The sequence below is a fragment of the Pristiophorus japonicus genome, chromosome 15, assembly GCF_044704955.1.
Source record: "Pristiophorus japonicus isolate sPriJap1 chromosome 15, sPriJap1.hap1, whole genome shotgun sequence".
In the NCBI taxonomy this organism is placed as follows: Eukaryota; Metazoa; Chordata; class Chondrichthyes; family Pristiophoridae; genus Pristiophorus; species Pristiophorus japonicus.
In genome coordinates, this window is record NC_091991.1 from 95,345,699 (window position 1) to 95,363,045 (window position 17,347).

At 49.5% G+C, this 17,347-nt stretch overlaps 1 protein-coding gene across 3 annotated transcripts in view; it reads left to right on the top strand.

Annotated features, from left to right (window-relative positions):
* The window catches only part of mical3a (microtubule associated monooxygenase, calponin and LIM domain containing 3a), a 637,446-nt gene that overhangs the window by 195,716 nt on the left and 424,383 nt on the right, over positions 1-17,347 (top strand). For all 3 annotated transcript variants that reach the window (XM_070900720.1, XM_070900722.1, XM_070900721.1), the window contains exons 6-7: positions 12,459-12,614; positions 14,175-14,275. In XM_070900720.1, the coding sequence (XP_070756821.1) occupies positions 12,459-12,614; positions 14,175-14,275 (257 nt within the window). The remainder of the gene's footprint in view (positions 1-12,458; positions 12,615-14,174; positions 14,276-17,347) is intronic.

Sequence of the window (17,347 nt, forward strand, 5' to 3'; positions counted from 1 at the left end):
GAGAGGGCTCAGTGCCTGAGGGAGAGGGCTCCAGTGCCTGAGGGAGAGGGCTCAGTGCCTGAGGGAGAGGGCTCAGTGTCTGAGGGAGAGGGCTCAGTGTCTGAGGGAGAGGGCTCAGTGCCTGAGGGAGAGGGCTCAGTGCCTGAGGGAGAGGGCTCAGTGCCTGAGGGAGAGGGCTCAGTGTCTGAGGGAGAGGGCTCAGTGCCTGAGGGAGAGGGCTCAGTGCCTGAGGGAGAGGGCTCAGTGTCTGAGGGAGAGGGCTCAGTGTCTGAGGGAGAGGGCTCAGTGTCTGAGGGAGAGGGCTCAGTGTCTGAGGGAGAGGGCTCAGTGCCTGAGAGAGAGGGCTCAGTGTCTGAGGGAGAGGGCTCAGTGCCTGAGGGAGAGGGCTCAGTGCCTGAGGGAGAGGGCTCAGTGCCTGAGGGAGAGGGCTCAGTGTCTGAGGGAGAGGGCTCAGTGTCTGAGGGAGAGGGCTCAGTGCCTGAGGGAGAGGGCTCAGTGCCTGAGGGAGAGGGCTCAGTGCCTGAGGGAGAGGGCTCAGTGTCTGAGGGAGAGGGCTGTTCAGTCTGTGGGCCGCTGAAGATCTCTAAGCAAGTCAGGTTTCCCACCTGGCCCGTCGTTTACGACCAATGATTGGGACCATCGCCCTCTCAATCAACCGAAAAGTGATGGAAGATGTCGTTGACAGTGCTATCGAGCGACACTTACTCACCAATAACCTGCTCACCGATGCTCAGTCTGGGTTCCGCCAGGACCACTTGGCTCCAGACGTCATTACAGCCTTGGTCCAAACATGGACAAAAGAGCTGAATTCCAGAGGTGAGGTGAGAGTGACTGCCCTCGACATCAAGGCAGCATTTGACCGAGTGTGGCACCAAGGAACCCGAGTAAAACTGAAGTCAATGGGAATCAAGGGAAAACTCTCCACCGGCTGAAGTCATACCCAGCACAAAGGAAGGTGGTTGTGGTGGTTGGAGGTCAATCGTCACAGCCCCAGGACATCGCTGCAGGAGTCCCTCAGGGCAGTGTCCTAGGCCCAACCATCTTCAGCTGCTTCATCAATGACCTTCCCTCCATCCTAAGGTCAGAAGTGGGGATGTTCGCTGATGATTGCAGTGTTCAGTGCCATTCACAACTCCTCAGAAAATGAAGCACTCCATGTCTGCATGCAGCAAGACCTGGGCTACATTCAGGCTTGGGCTGATAAGTGGCAAGTAATATTCAGGCCACACAAGTGCCAGCCAATGACTAACTCCATCATCATAAGCAGTCCCTCGGAATCGAGGAGGACTTGCTTCCACTCCCAAAGTGAGTTCTTTGATGGCTGAACAGTCCGATACGAGAGCCACAGACCCTGTTACAAGTGGGACAGACATTCATCGAGGGAAGGGGTCGGTGGGGCTGGTTTGCCACACACACCTTCCGCTGCCTGCGCCTGACCTCTTCAAGCTCCTTGCGTCGAGACTCAAAGAGCTCAACGCCCTCCCGGATGCACTTTCTCCATCTCGGTCGGTCTGCGGCCAGGGTCTCCCAGGTGTCAATGGTGATGTCGCACTTTACCAGGGAGGCTTTGAGGGTGTCCTTATAATGTTTCCGCTGTCCTCCTTTGGCTCGTTTACCACGAAGGAGCTCCGCATAAAGCATTTGCTTAGGGAGTCTCGTATCTGGCACGTGAACTATGTGGCCTGCCCAGTGAAGCTGATCAAGTGTGGTCAGTGCTTCAATACTGGGGATGTTAGCCTGGTCGAGGACACTGATGTTGGTGCGCCTGTCCTCCCAGGGGATTTACAGGATCTTGCGGAGACATCGTTGGTGATATATCTTCAGCGACTTGAGGTGCCTTCTGTACATCGTCCATGCCTCAGACTCATACAGAGGGGCCGGTATTACTACAGCCCTGTAGACCATGAGCTTGGTGGTAGATTTGAGGGCCTGATCTTCAAACACTCTTTTCCTCAGATGGCCGAAGGCTGCACTGGCACAGTGGAGGCGGTGCTGAATCTCCGCATCAATGTCTGCCTTTGTTGATAAGAAGCTCCCGAGATATGGGAAATGGTCCACGGCGCAGCCCTCGACAACGTGAATCTTGATGATTGGAGGACAGTGTGTGCGGCGGTGACAGGTTGGTGGAGGATCTTTGTCTTACGGATGTAAAGCGTAAGGCCTATGCTTTCATATGCCTCAGTGAATACATTGACTATATCCTGGAGTTCAGCCACTGAATGTGCACAGACATAGGCGTCATCCGCATACTGCAGCTCAACGACAGGGGTTGGGGTGATCTTGGACCTAGCCTGGAGGCGGCGTAGGTTAAACAGCTTCCCACTGGTTCTGTAGTTTAGTTCCACTCCAGCGGGGAGCTTGTTGATTGTGAGTTGGAGCATGGCGGCGAGGAAGATTGAGAAGAGAGTTGGAGCGATGACGCAGCCCTGTTTGACCCCGGTCCGGACGTGGATTGGGTCTGTAATGGATCCGTTGGTAAGGATCACGGCCTGCATGTCATCATGAAGTAGGCGAAGGATGTTGACAAACTTTTGGGGGCATCTGAAACGGAGGAGGACGCTCTATAGACCCTCACAGTTGACAATGTAAGATCAAAAAAGGCCATGTATAAGGGCTGGTGCTGCTCCCTGCATTTTTCCTGCAGCTGTCGCGCTGCGAAGATCATGTAGGGGACGAAATCCGCATTGTGATTCCGGGAGGACCTCCTCGGCCACAGGGAGATGTCGATTGAGGAGAACTCTAGCGACAAATTTCCCAGTGGCTGATAGCAGGGAGATTCCCCTGTAGTTGCCGCAGTTGGACTTGTGCCCTTTCTTAAAAATGGTCACGATCACTGCATCTCTGAGATCGCCCGGCACGCTCTCCTCCCTCCAGATGAGAGAGATGAGGTCATGTATCTGCGCCAACAGCGCCTCTCCGCCATACTTTAGCGCCTCATCGGATTCCATCCGCTCCCATAGCCTTGTTATTCTTCAGCTGTTTTATGACTTTGCCTACCTCGTGCAACGTTGGAGTTTTACTGAGTTGGTGGCGGGTCGCATGCTTCGGGATGGAATCAAGAACACTCGAGTCAAAACAGAATCTTGATTGAGGAGATCTTCAAAGTGCTCCTTCCATTGGGCCTCGGTGTCCTTGATGAGTGTTTTCCCGTTCTTGGCCAGCAATGGGGTGGGGCCTTGGGAGTTTCGACTGTAGGTGGCCTTGACTGCGATGAAGAATCCTCGCATATCGTGGCTGTCGGTCAGTTGTTGTATCTCCTGTGCTTTCTCCATCCACCACCTGTTCTTTAGGTCCCATGTTTTTTGTTGGACCTGAGCCTTGAGCCGTCTGTAATATTGTTTTGCATCTCCCAAGTTGGGCTGTTGCTTGAGGCTCAGAAATGCTTTGTGCTTGCGATCTATTAGTTCTTCGATCTCCTGATCATTTTCATCAAACCACTCCTGAAGTTTTCTGGTTGAGTGACTCAAGTGTCTCTTCACAGGCACTGGTTAGAGGCCTGGAGGGCAGACCAAGCACTGTGGGCATTCAGCATCTCAGGGTCATCAAGGCTCGCCAGGTTGGCTGTGAGGCGCTGGCTGTATAGGGTTCTCTTAGCTGGATCTCTAAGTGCCCCGGCATTAACTTTTTTGCGGAACTGCTTCTGCTGTCCGCTCTGCTTTGGGGCAATGTTAATGTTGATGATAGAAACATACAAAATAGGTGCAGGAGTAGGCCATTCGGCCCTTCGAGCCTGCACCACCATTCAATAAGATCATGGCTGATCATTCATCTCAGTACCTCTTTCCTGCTTTCTCTCCACACCCCTTGATCCCTTTAGCCAGAAGGGCCATATCTAACTCCCTCTTAAATATATCCAACGAACTGGCATCAACAACTCTCTGTGGCAGGGAATTCCACAGGTTAACAACTCTCTGAGTGAAGAAGTTTCTCCTCGTCTCAGTCCAAAATGGCCTACCCCTTATCCTAAGACTGTGTCCCCTGGTTCTGGACTTCCCCAACATCGGGAACATTCTACACACATCTAACTTGTCCCGTCCCGTCAGAATCTTATGTTTCTATGAGATCCCCTCTCATTCTTCTAAACTCCAGTGTATAAAGGCCCAGTTGATCCAGTCTCTCCTCATATGTCAGTCCTGCCATCCCGAGAATCAGTCTGGTGAACCTTCGCTGCACTCCCTCAATAGCAAGAACGTCCTTCCTCAGATTAGGAGACCAAAACTGAACACAATATTCCAGATGAGGCCTCACTAAGGCCCTGTACAACTACAGTAAGACCTCCCTGCTCCAATACTCAAATCCTCTCGCTATGAAGGCCAACATACCATTTGCCGCCTTTACCGCCTGCTGCACCTGTATGTCAACTTTCATTGACTGATGAACCATGACACCCAGGTCTCGTTGCACCTCCCCTTTTCCTAATCTGCCGCCATTCAGATAATATTCTGTCTTCGCGTTTTTGCCCCCCAAAGTGGATAATCTCACATTTATCCACATTATACTGCATCTGTCATGCATTTGCCCACTCACCTAACCTGTCCAAGTTACCCTGCAGCCTCTTAGCATCCTCCTCACAGCTCACATCGCCACCCAGTTTTGTGTCATCTGCAAACTTGAAGATATTACACTCAATTCCTTCATTCAAATCATTGATGTATATTGTCAATTGCTGGCGTCCCAGCACTGAGCCCTGCAGCACTCCACTAGCCACTGCCTGCCATTCTGAAAAGGACCCGTTTATCTCGACTCTCTGCTTCCTGTCTGCCAACCAGTTCTCTATCCACGTGCTTTGATTTTGCACACCAATCTTGTGTGGGACCTTATCAAAAGCCTTTTGAAAGTCCAAATACACCACATCCACTGGTTCTCCCTTGTCCACGCTACTAGTTACACCCTCAAAAAATTCCAGAAGATTTGTCAAGCATGATTTCCCTTTCATAAATCCATGCTGACTTGGACCGATCCTGTCACTGCTTTCCAAATGCGCTGCTAGTTCATTCTTAATAATTGATTCCAACATTTTCCCCACTACTTATGTCAGGCTAACCGGTCTACAATTACCCGCTTTCTCACTCCCTCCCTTTTTAAAAAGTAGTGTTACATTAGCTACCCTCCAGTCCACAGGAACTGATCCAGAGTCAATAGACTGTTGGAAAATGATTACCAATGCATTCACTATTTCTAGGGCCACTTCCTTAGGTACTTTGGGATGCAGATTATCAGGCCCCGGGGACTTAACGGCCTTCAATCCCATCAATTTCCCTAACACAATTTCCCACCCAATAAGAATATCCTTCAGTTCCTCCTTCTCACTAGGCCCTCGGTCCCCCCGTACTTCCGGAAGGTTAGTTGTGTCTTCCTTTGTGAAGACAGAACCAAAGTATTTGTTCAATTGGTCTGCCATTTCTTTGTTCCCCATTTGAAATACACCTAAATCTGACTGCAAGGGACTGACGTTTGTCTTCACTAATCGTTTTCTCTTCACATATCTATAGAAGCTTTTGCAGTCAGTTTTATGTTCCCGGCAAGCTTCTTCTTGTACTCTATTTTCCTCCTCTTAATTAAACCCTTTGTACTCCTCTGCTGAATTCTAAATTTCTCCCAGTCCTCAGGTTTGTTGCTTTTTCTGGCCAATTTATATGCCTCTTCCTTGGATTTAACACTATCCTTAATTTCCCTTGTTAGCCATGGTTGAGCCACCTTTCCCGTTTTATTTTTACTCCAGACAGGGATGTACAACTGCTGAAGTTCATCTATGTAATCTTTAAATGTTTTCCATTGCCGACCCACCGTCAACCCTTTAAGTATCATTTGCCAGTCTATTCTAGCTAATTCACGCCTCAAACCATCGAAGTTACCTTTCCTTAAGTGCAGGACCCTAGTTTCTGAATTAACTGTGTCACTCTCCATCTTAATAAAGAATTCTACCATGTTCTGGTCACTCTTCCCCAAGGGGTCTCGCACAAAAAGATTGCTAATTGGTCCCTTCTCATTACATATCACCCAGTCTAGGATGGCCAGCTCCCTAGTTGGTTCCTCGACATATTGGTCTAGAAAACCATCCCTAATACACTCCAGGAAATCCTCCTCCACCGCATTGCTACCAGTTTGGTTGGCCCAATCAATATGTAGATTAAAGTCACCCATGATAACTGCTGTACCTTTATTGCATGCATCCCTAATTTCTTGTTTGATGCTGTCCCCAACCTTATTACTGCTGTTTGGTGGTCTGTACACAACTCCCACGTTTTCTGCCCTTTGGTATTCCGCAGCTCCACCCATACCGATTCCACATCATCCAAGCTAATGTCCTTCCTTACAATTGCATTAATTTCCTCTTTAACCAGCAATGCCACCCCGCCTCCTTTTCCTTTCTGTCTATCCTTCCTAAATGTTGAATACCCCTGGATGTTGAGTTCCCAGCCTTGGTCACCCTGGAGCCATGTCTCCGTTATGCCAATTACATAATACCCATTAACTGCTATCTGCGCAGTTAATTCGTCCACCTTATTCCGAATACTCCTCACATTGAGGCACAGAGCCTTCAGGCTTGTCTTTCGAACACAATTTGCCCCTTTAGAATTTTGCTGTAATGTGGCCCTTTTTGCTTTTTGCCTTAGGTTTCTCTGCCCTCCACTTTTACTTTTCTTCTTTTTAATCTTCGCTTCTGCCCCCGCTCTACTTCTCTATCTCCCTGCATTGGTTCCCATCTCCCTGCCATATTAGTTTAACTCCTCCCCAACAGCACTAGCAAACACTCCCCCTAGGACATTGGTTCCTGTCCTGCCCAGGTGCAAACCGACCGGTTTGTACTGGTCCCACCACCCCCAGAACTGGTTCCAATGTCCCAGATATTTGAATCCTTCCCTTCTGCACCACTCCTCAAGCCACGTATTCATCTGAGCTATCCTGCGATTCCTACTCTGACTAGCACGTAGCACTGGTAGCAATCCTGAGATTACTACTTTTGTGGTCCTACTTTTTAATTTAGCTCCTAGCTCCCTAAATTCGTCTTGTAGGACCTCATCCTGTTTTTTTACCTATATCGTTGTACCTATATGCACCACGACAACTGGCTGTTCACCCTCCCCCTTCAAAATGTCCTGCACCCGCTCCGAGACATCCTTGACCCTTGCACCAGGGAGGCAACATACCATCCTGGAGTCTCGGTTGCGGCCGCAGAAACGTCTACCTATTCCCCTTACAATTGAATCCCCTATTACTATAGTTCTCCCACTCTTTTTCCTGCCCTCCTGTGCAGCAGAACCAGCCACGGTGCCAGGAACTTGGCTGCTGCTGCCCTCCCCTGATGAGTCATCCCCCTCAACAATACCCAAAGCGGTGTATCTGTTTTGCAGGGGGATGACCGCAGGGGACCCCTGCACTACCTTCCTTGCACTGCTCTTCCTGTGGGTCATCCATTCCCTATCTGGCTGTGTACCCTTTACCTGCGGTAAGACCAACTCACTAAACGTGCTATTCACGTCATTCTCAGCATCGTGGATGCTCCAGAGTGAATCCACCCGCAGCTCCAGTGCCGCAATGCGGTCTGTCAGGAGCTGCAGGCGGATGCACTTCCCGCACACTTAGTCGTCAGGGACACCGGAAGCGTCCCTGACTTCCCACATAGTACAGGAGGAGCATAACACGTGTCCGAGCTGTCCTGCCATGACTTAACCCTTCGATACACTTAAATTGGCAACAACAATGCTAAAGGTTACTTACAGATATAGAAAAGAAGAAGAAAAACTACTTACCAATCACCAGCCAATTACTTACCCACTTGGCTGTGACGTCACCTATCGATTTCTTTCTACTTCTTTTTTGCCTTCTCTCCCAGCTGCAGCTGTACCGGCTGGGCCTCTCCGACACTGCTGGTGGGCCTCTTGTAGGCCGCTCGCCTGGCGCACCGACTCCCGATGGATTGGATTAGGCAATGGTCCGTCCAGCAGTCGTCAGTTCTTGTCATGGTGTGAGTGATGCGCACATCCTTGCGATCCCTGGCTCGGACGATGACATAGTCAAGCAGGTGCCAGTGTTTGGAGCGAGGGTGTTGCCATGATGCCTTGTATTTGTCCCTCTGGCGGAACAGGGTGTCGGTAATGAGGAGTTCATGTTCTAGACATTTTGTCAGGAGTAGGGTACCGCTGGAATTGGCTTTCCCTACCTCTTCTCTGCCAATCACGCCTCCCCAGAGGTCTGTCTTTGCCAACCCTGTCATTAAAATCACCCAGGAGGATCAATTTGTCAAGTGTGGGGACACGGGACAAGGATGCCTCAAGGTTGGAATAAAATCCCTCTTTAGCCTCATCTGTTGCATCGAGTGTAGGGGCGTACACACTGATGACTGTGGAGCATTGGTTCCGGGATAGGGTGATACGGAGAGTCATGAGGCATTCGTTAACCCCACAGGGGGGAGTCTTTGAGGCGGTCAACTGGTTCATTCTTGACGGCAAAGCCGACTCTATGAAGGCGGCGTTCTGCCTCTGGTTTCCCTTTCCAGAAGAAGGTGCAACCTCCACCATGTTCCTTCAACTGGCCTTCCCCTGCCCGCCGGGTCTCGCTTAGGGCAGCGATGTCCATGTCAAAACGTCTGAGTTCCCGGGCAACTATGGCGGTGTGGTGTGGGATTGTCCATGAGAGTCCTGACGTTCCAGGTCCCGAACTTCATACTGACGAAGTGGAAGATGCCTGTGCGTGAGTTCTTTTAACGTGGGGTGGCCGCTGCACACCGGCAACCACACGGGCTTAGAAACATAGAAACATAGAAAATAGGTGCAGGAGCAGGCCATTCAGCCCTTCTAGACTGCACCGCCACTCAATGAGTTCATGGCTGAACATGCAACTTCAGTACCCCCTTCCTGCTTTCTCACCATACCCCTTGATCCCCCGAGTAGTAAGGACTCATCTAACTCCCTTTTGAATATATTTAGTGAATTGGCCTCAACAACTTTCTGTGGTAGAGAATTCCACAGGTTCACCACTCTCTGGGTGAAGAAGTTCCTCCGCATCTCGGTCCTAAATAGCTTACCCCTTATCCTTAGACTGTGACCCCTGGTTCTGGACTTCCCCAACATTGGGAACATTCTTCCTGCATCTAACCCGTCTAAACCCGTCAGAATTTTAAACGTTTCTATGAGGTCCCCTCTCATTCTTCTGAACTCCAGTGAATACAAGCCCAGTTGATCCAGTCTTTCTTGATCGGTCAGTTCCACCATCCCGGGAATCAGTCTGGTGAATCTTCGCTGCACTCCCTCAATAGCAAGAATGTCCTTCCTCAAGTTAGGAGACCAAAACTGTACACAATACTCCAGGTGTGGCCTCAGCAAGGCCCTGTAGCAACACCTCCCTGCCCCTGTACTCAAATCCCCTCGCTATGAAGGCCAACATGCCATTTGCTTTCTTAACCGCCTGCTGTACCTGCATGCCAACCTTCAATGACTGATGTACCATGACACCCAGGTCTCGTTGCACCTCCCCTTTTCCTAATCTGTCACCATTCAGATAATAGTCTGTCTCTCTGTTTTTACCACCAAAGTGGATAACCTCACATTTATCCACATTATACTTCATCTGCCACGCATTTGCCCACTCACCTAACCTATCCAAGTCACTCTGCAGCCTCATAGCATCCTCCTCGCAGCTCACACTGCCACCCAACTTAGTGTCATCCGCAAATTTGATCCCCTCGTCTAAATAATTAATGTACAGTGTAAACAGCTGGGGCCCCAGCACAGAACCTTGCGGTACCCGACTAGTCACTGCCTGCCATTCTGAAAAGTACCCATTTACTCCTACTCTTTGCTTCCTGTCTGACAACCAGTTCTCAATCCACGTCAGCACACTACCCCCAATCCCATGTGCTTTAACTTTGCACATTAATCTCTTGTGTGGGACCTTGTCGAAAGCCTTCTGAAAGTCCAAATATACCACATCAACTGGTTCTCCCTTGTCCACTTTACTGGAAACAAGCTGAGCAAGGTCTTGGTCCAGTGGCAAGAGGGTCCAAGGCAACTGGAGACCAGGCACAGCTCGATAAGCCTAATTGCCTACGGTGAAGTGTTGGCCGCAAGCTCGGCACCAGGTAGCGCCATTGATGGTAGATGGCCCGAGGCTAGGTTGGGGGGCAGGCATTAGGAAGGTGACTTCCAAAGTTATTTTAAAAGTGAAAAGTTGATAAAAGTTCCCAATTTGTTTCAAAAGTTTCTGAGTTGTTAAAACGTTTTAAGAAATTTCTAAGAGTTGTTAAAAAAAAATCTAAAATGTAAATCAATAATAGATTATAAAAGTTTCCCCAATTTAAAAAGTTTCTAAAAGTTGTTAAAAGTCAAAGATGTAAGTTAATAATAGATGTTTAAAAATATTTTGGTTGAGAGTCTAAAATGTAAGTTTTAAAAGTTCTCCCAGATTGTTTAATAAGTTTAAAAGTTGGCTAAAAGTTTAAAAATGAATTAAAGTTGGTTGGGAGTATGAGACCCTTCAGCTGATTCGGCACCGGTCTCACAGTCCCTTCGGCGGATTGAACGCCAGCTTTGGAGTCTCTTCGGCCGGCCCCCACGTCCTCGAGTTCCTTTGGAAGGTCGTCCCGGAGTCCCCTCGGCCGGCCAGACGCCCTCCGGATCCAGTACAGAGACCCTTTGGTTAGAACTCTCTGCAGAATTTGAGGACCTGCCTTCCCCAAGCGGAACTCAGTTTTGTTCCCTGCCTCCAGAGGCAATGCAGCAAATGTAAGCAGCCAGCTTGCCGCTTGTTTCATTGGGGTCCCGTGCTGGCCGCTTCTGTCCCTGGCCGAAGGGACTCTGCACCGGCCCGGACCAGCTGCTGGGGTTGGGGGCGGGCCGGCTTGGGGTGCTGGTGTTGGTGGTCTGGGCGCGGCTGGTGTCCCTGGGGCTCCGCTGGGCTGGAGCCCCCGCTCTCTCGACAAGCAAGAGTCTAACCACCGCCCTTTGACATTCAACATCATTAACATATCGAATCCCCCACCATTAACATCCTGTGGGTCACCATTGACCAGAAACTTAACTGGACCAGTCACATAAATACTGCGGCTACAAGAGCGGGTCAGAGGCCGGGTATTCTGCGACGAGTGTCTCACCTCCTGACTCCCCAAAGCCTTTCCACCATCTACAAGACACAAGTCAGGAGTGTGATGGAATACTCTCCACTTGCCTGGATGAGTGCAGCTCCAACAACACTCACGAAGCTCAACACCATCCAGGACAAAGCACCCCATCCACCACCTTCAACATTCACTCCTTCCACCACCGGCGCACCATGGCTGCAGTGTGTACCATCTACAAGATGCACTGCAGCAACTTGCCAAGGCTTCTTCGGCAGCACCTCCCAAACCCGCGACCTCTACCACCTAGAAGGACAAGGGCAGCAGGTGCATGGGAACACCATCACCTCCACATTCCCCTCCAAGTCACACACTATCCTGACTTGGAAATATATCGCCGTTTCTTCATCGTTGCTGGGTCAAAATTAGGAACTCTCTCCCTAACAGCACTGTGGGAGCACCTTCACCACACGAACAGCAGCGGTTCAAGAAGGCAGTTCACCATCACCTTCTCAAGGGCAATTAGGGATGGGCAATAAATGCCGGCGTTGCCAGTGACACCTACATCCCGTGAATGAATGAAAAAAAAAATCATCTTTCCTGAAGTGCAGTTCCCAGAATTGGCCACAATACTCCAGCTGAGGCCTAACCAGTGTTTTATAAAGGTTTAGCATAACATCTTGCTTTTGTACTCTATGCCTTTATTTATAAATCCAAGGATCCTGCATCCTTCAAAGATTTGTGTACCTACACCCCCAGGCCGCTCTGTTCCTGCATCCCCTTTAACATTGTACCATTTAGGTTATATTGCCTCTCCTCATTCTTCCTACTAAAATGTATCACTTCACCCATCACTGTGTTAAATTTCATCTTCCATGCGTCTGCCAATTTTCATAGTCTGCCTGTGTCCATCTGTTACTATCCTCTTCACTGTTCACTACATTTCTGATTTTTTTTCCTCTACGAACTTTGATGTTATTCCCAAGTCCAGGTCATTAATACAGATCAGTAAGAGCAGTGGCCCCAATACCGACCCCTGCGGGACACCACTTTCCGCTCATCACTACTCTCTGCTTTCTGTTCCTTCACCAGTTTTGTATCCAAGCAGCCCCTGCCCCTTTAGCCCATGGGCTTCCCTTTTGCCAACACATCGAATACTAATAATCCTTTCATAAATAATACACCTGTTGGAAGAAGATAGTGCGAGAGGCAGACAGTACAAGCTCTCTGTGTTCCAGTAAGTGCGATGGTTTCACCAGTAATACTGAGTCCCTGGCTCTAACTGATCATATAACATCTCAGGCCCTGCTCTGTGACCCCTGTCAATGGCTCTGTAATGATCGATGAGACTTGAGTACAACAGATGCCTCAGCCCCTGAGTAACTGTGTGTCCCTGTTTAAGGATTTCGGAGGAAGGAGTTCCGTGGGAAGCTGGCGATTGCCATCACTGCCAACTTCATCAACCGGCACACACGAGAGGAGGCGCAGGCCCAGGAGATCAGCGGCGTCGCCTTCATCTTCAACCAGAAGTTTTTCCAGGACCTGCGGGAAGCCACAGGTTTGCATTCTATCAATCGCAGGGTGAAATTGCCCCTCGCCCCGATTGGGGGCAGAAACCTCCGTGGGCTGGGACACTTATCGCCCAGACCGGAAGTCCCACCCCCCAATGCGGAATAGGGTCGACAGGTGGGGCGCTGTACCCCGCGCTCCGCTTCCTTGGAGGGGCGCTCCTGGGGCAGGAGCGCAGCACTCAGGAGCCCAGCGCTACACGGAGCATCCGCCTAGCATTGAGGCGCTACAACGCTCCTCCCCTTCATTTAAAGGGGAGGGCCGCTGCGCACTCTGCAGGCTCTTTAGTGGCCACACACTGGGCCACCAGGAATGCGATAGACCGGGCCAGCGGCCCAGCACCCAAAACGGAGTGAGTGGCTGCATGATGGCAACACAAGGATGGCCATTGTCGGGTGGACTCAAGAGTCGGCCGACTAAATAAAATGGTGGCCTGGGGCGCTAAAGGCCTCCCCTTTAAGGGGCGTAGCAGCAGATGTCCACGCGGCGGTGAGTGGTCACGGCGATGACATCATTGCCGATTGCGCGCCGGCACGAGGCGTAAATCGCGAGGCGCGGTGCGGCCGGGACAGCGCCCCCCCCCCCCCCAAACGCCCGAGGTAATTTCCCGAGAGGTGCAATCAACCCCCTCGCCCGGGCGAAGTGCTATAAAAAGGAGCAATTTCTCCCCCTCAGTCTTGATAGCTCCAGTTGACCTATGGGGGAGAGAGTTCCAGATTTCCACCACCCTTTGTGTGAAGAAATGATTCCTGACATCACCCCTGAACGGCCTGACTCTAATTTTAAGGTGATGTCCTCTTGTTCTGGACTCCCCACCAGAGGAATAGTTTCTCTCTACCCTAACACCTACTTTCATCATCTTAATCACCTCAATGAGATCACCCCTTATTAATCTTCTAAACTCAAGGGAATACAAGCCTACTCAATGCACCCTGCCCTCATTATTTAAACCTTTTAGCCTCAGTATCATTCTGGTGAATCTGTGCTGCACCTCCTCCGTGGCCGACATTGGATTCGATTCCTGAGGTGGGTGCCCAGTATCTAACTAGAGCTTTATATAACTGTAATATAACTTCCACCCCTGTGTATTCCAGCCCTGTGAGATAAAGGCCAACATTCCATTAGCCTTTTCAGTTATTTTTTGTACCTGTCTACTAGCTTTTATTGATTTCTGTACTTAGGCCCTGAATCTCTCTGCTCATCCACAGTTCCTAGTCACTCACCTTTAACACAATATTTCAATTTGTCTTTTTCAGATCCACACACTTCCCCACATTGAACTGCATTTGCCTTAGTTTTGCCCACTCACTCACTCACTCACCGACCCACTCAGCGGGTCTCGAGTTCCTGTATGTGCAGAGATCTGTGGGAGAATGGCTGCTGATGCACAGTATCCTTCCCTTAGACGCCCGGTGGTGCTGGTTCGGAGACTTGCTCTGAAGCAGGGGCCTGAGCGACTGCTATAGGCTTTGGGTTTGTGTGATGGAGGAGTGGGTTAGTGGCTGAATTTGAATGGTTTCATGTTTAATTTGCTGCTATTTTCTCACAGGTGTAGATTTAGAAAACATTGTTTACTACAAGGACGACACGCACTACTTCGTCATGACTGCGAAGAAGCAGAGCCTGCTGGAAAAGGGAGTGATACTAAAGGTAGGCAGGCCAACACTCTTCCCCATACCCTCTGTGCGGCAGCTCTGGGGCCAAAACACATCACATTCCACACACACACACACACACACACAGGCAGAATAGGGCCTAGGCACTTCAGGGAGACATGGGGAGTTACACAATGTATAAACCCCTCGATTAGATTCCAGCCTGTAACCCACTCCCGGATATCTATTATTCTATATATGAACCCCTCGATTAGATTCCGGCCTGTAACCCACTCCCGGGTATCTGTTATTCTATATATGAACCCCTCGATTAGATTCCGGCCTGTAACCCACTCCCGGGTATCTGTTATTCTATATATGAACCCCTCGATTAGATTCCAGCCTGTAACCCACTCCCGGGTATCTGTTATTCTATATATGAACCCCTCGATTAGATTCCGGCCTGTAACCCACTCCCGGGTATCTGTTATTCTATATATAAACCCTCGAACCCCTCGATTAGATTCCAGCCTGTAACTCACTCCCGGGTATCTGTTATTCTATATATGAACCCCTCGATTAGATTCCGGCCTGTAACCCACTCCCGGGTATCTGTTATTCTATATATAAAACCTCGAACCCCTCGATTAGATTCCAGCCTGTAACCCACTCCCGGATATCTGTTATTCTATATATAAACCCTCGAACCCCTCGATTAGATTCCAGCCTGTAACTCACTCCCGGGTATCTGTTATTCTATATATGAACCCCTCGATTAGATTCCGGCCTGTAACCCACTCCCGGGTATCTGCTATTCTATATATAAACCCTCGAACCCCTCGATTAGATTCCAGCCTGTAACTCACTCCCGGGTATCTGTTATTCTATATATAAACCCCCGAACCCCTCGATTAGATTCCAGCCTGTAACTCGCTCCTGGGTATCTGTTAAGAAACATAGAAAATAGGTGCAGGAGTAGGCCATTCGGCCTCTTGAGCCTGCACCACCATTCAATAAGATCATGGCTGATCATTCCCTCAGTACCCCCTTCCTGCTCTCTCTCCACACCCCCCGATCCCTCCAGCCGTAAGAGCCACATCCAACTCCTTCCCAAACACATCCAATGAACTGGCATCAACAACTCTCTGCGGCAGGGAATTCCACAGGCCAACAACTCTCTGAGTGAAGAAGTCTCCCCTCATCTCAGTCCCAAACGGCCCATGCCCCCATCCCAAGACCGTGTCCCCTGGTAGACAACCTCCCCAACATCGGGAACAATCCTCCCGCATCCAACCCGACCAGTCCCGTCAGAATCTTGTAAGTTTCCATGAGATACTCTCTCACCCCTCCAAACTCCAGTATATAAAGGCCCAGTTGATCCAGTCTATCCTCATATGTCAGTCCTGCCATCCCAGGAATCAGTCTGGTGAACCCTCGCTGCACTCCCCCAACAGCAAGAACGTCCCTCCTTAGATTAGGAGACCAAAACTGAACACAATATTCCAGGTGAGGCCTCACCAAGGCCCTGTCCAACTGCAGCAAGAACCCCCCCCCCCCCTCCTATTCTCAAATCCCCTAGCTATGAAGGCCAACATATCATGTTATTCTATATATAAACCCTCAAATCCCTCGATTAGATTCCAGCCTGTAACTCACTCCCGGGTATCTGTTATTCTATATATAAACCCTCAAATCCCTCGATTAGATTCCAGCCTGTAACTCACTCCCGGGTATCTGTTATTCTATATATAAACCCCCCGAACCCCTCGATTAGATTCCAGCTGGTAACTAATGTGATTGCAAATATAAGAAGGGAGATAGAACAAGTCCAGGAAATTATAGACCAGTTAGCTTAACATCGGTTGTAGGAAAGATGATGAAATATTTCCTGAAAGATGTTATAAAAAAAATGTATAATTTGAAAATATAATAGAAGTTAGCAACGTTCCCTTTAAGCTGTGTGGTCGTGCAGCGCCCTGCAGCCCCCGCGCTGCGCCCTGCAGCCCCTGCGCTGCGCCCTGCAGCCCCCGCGCAGCGCCCTGCAGCCCCCGCGCAGCGCCCTGCAGCCCCCGCGCAGCCAGCTCACTGGCTTTTAAATAGAAAAAGCGCACATGTACGGTATTTGAAGGGGCCACACAACCAAAACAAATTAAAGGGAACATTGGTCGTCAGCACGGATTTCAAAAGGGAAGATCATGCTTGACCAGCCTTATTGAACTCTTCGAAGTCAGGTGACAAGTCAGTTGTTGTAGACATAATATACTTTGATTTTCAAAAAACCTTCGACAACTTACCACATACTAGACTCATGACTAAGGTCAAAACATATAAAGTCATGGGACAAGGTGCAGAATGGAGAACAAGCTGGCTTCAAAACAGAAAAGAGAGAATAGTGTTAGAGGGCAGTTAATCAGACTGTGAAAAGGTGGGTAGTGGTGTTCGACAAGGTTAGTGCCATCGGCCACCATTTACATAAACAGTTTGCACTCCGGGATCAGAAGTACAATATCAAAATTTGGGAATGACACCAAATTGAGTGGTATAGTTATTACTGAGGAAGATTGTGACAGAACCCAAGAAAACATAAACAAACTTGCAGAATGGTCATGCAATTGGCAAATAAATTTCAATATAGATCAGTGTGAGCTGGTACATTTTGGTAGGAAGAATAAGGAGGCCACAAACTGCTTGGATAATAAGTGTGTAAATTGGTCGAGGAACAGAAGGAGCTGGGGGTACATATTCACAAATCACTAAAGGTGAATGAAGCAATAAAACAGCAACCCAAGCATTGGGGTTCATTTCTAGAGCGATAGAATTGAAAAGCAGAAAAGTTATTTAAACTTGTATAGAATCTTGGTTACACCACACTTGGAGTACTGTGAACAGTTCTTGTCTTCATATTGTGAAAAGAATATAGTGGCACTGGAGCAAACAAGATTTACTGATACCAGAAATTAAAGGTTTGTGCCCTTAACGTCCGGTCAGCCTGGCCTGAGGTTTTACTGGTGTCCGGTCAGCCTGGCCTGAGGTTTTACTGGTGTCTGGTCAGCTGGCCTGAGGTTTTACTGGTGTCCGGTCAGCCTGGCCTGAGGTTTTACTGGTGTCCGGTCAGCCTGGCCTGAGG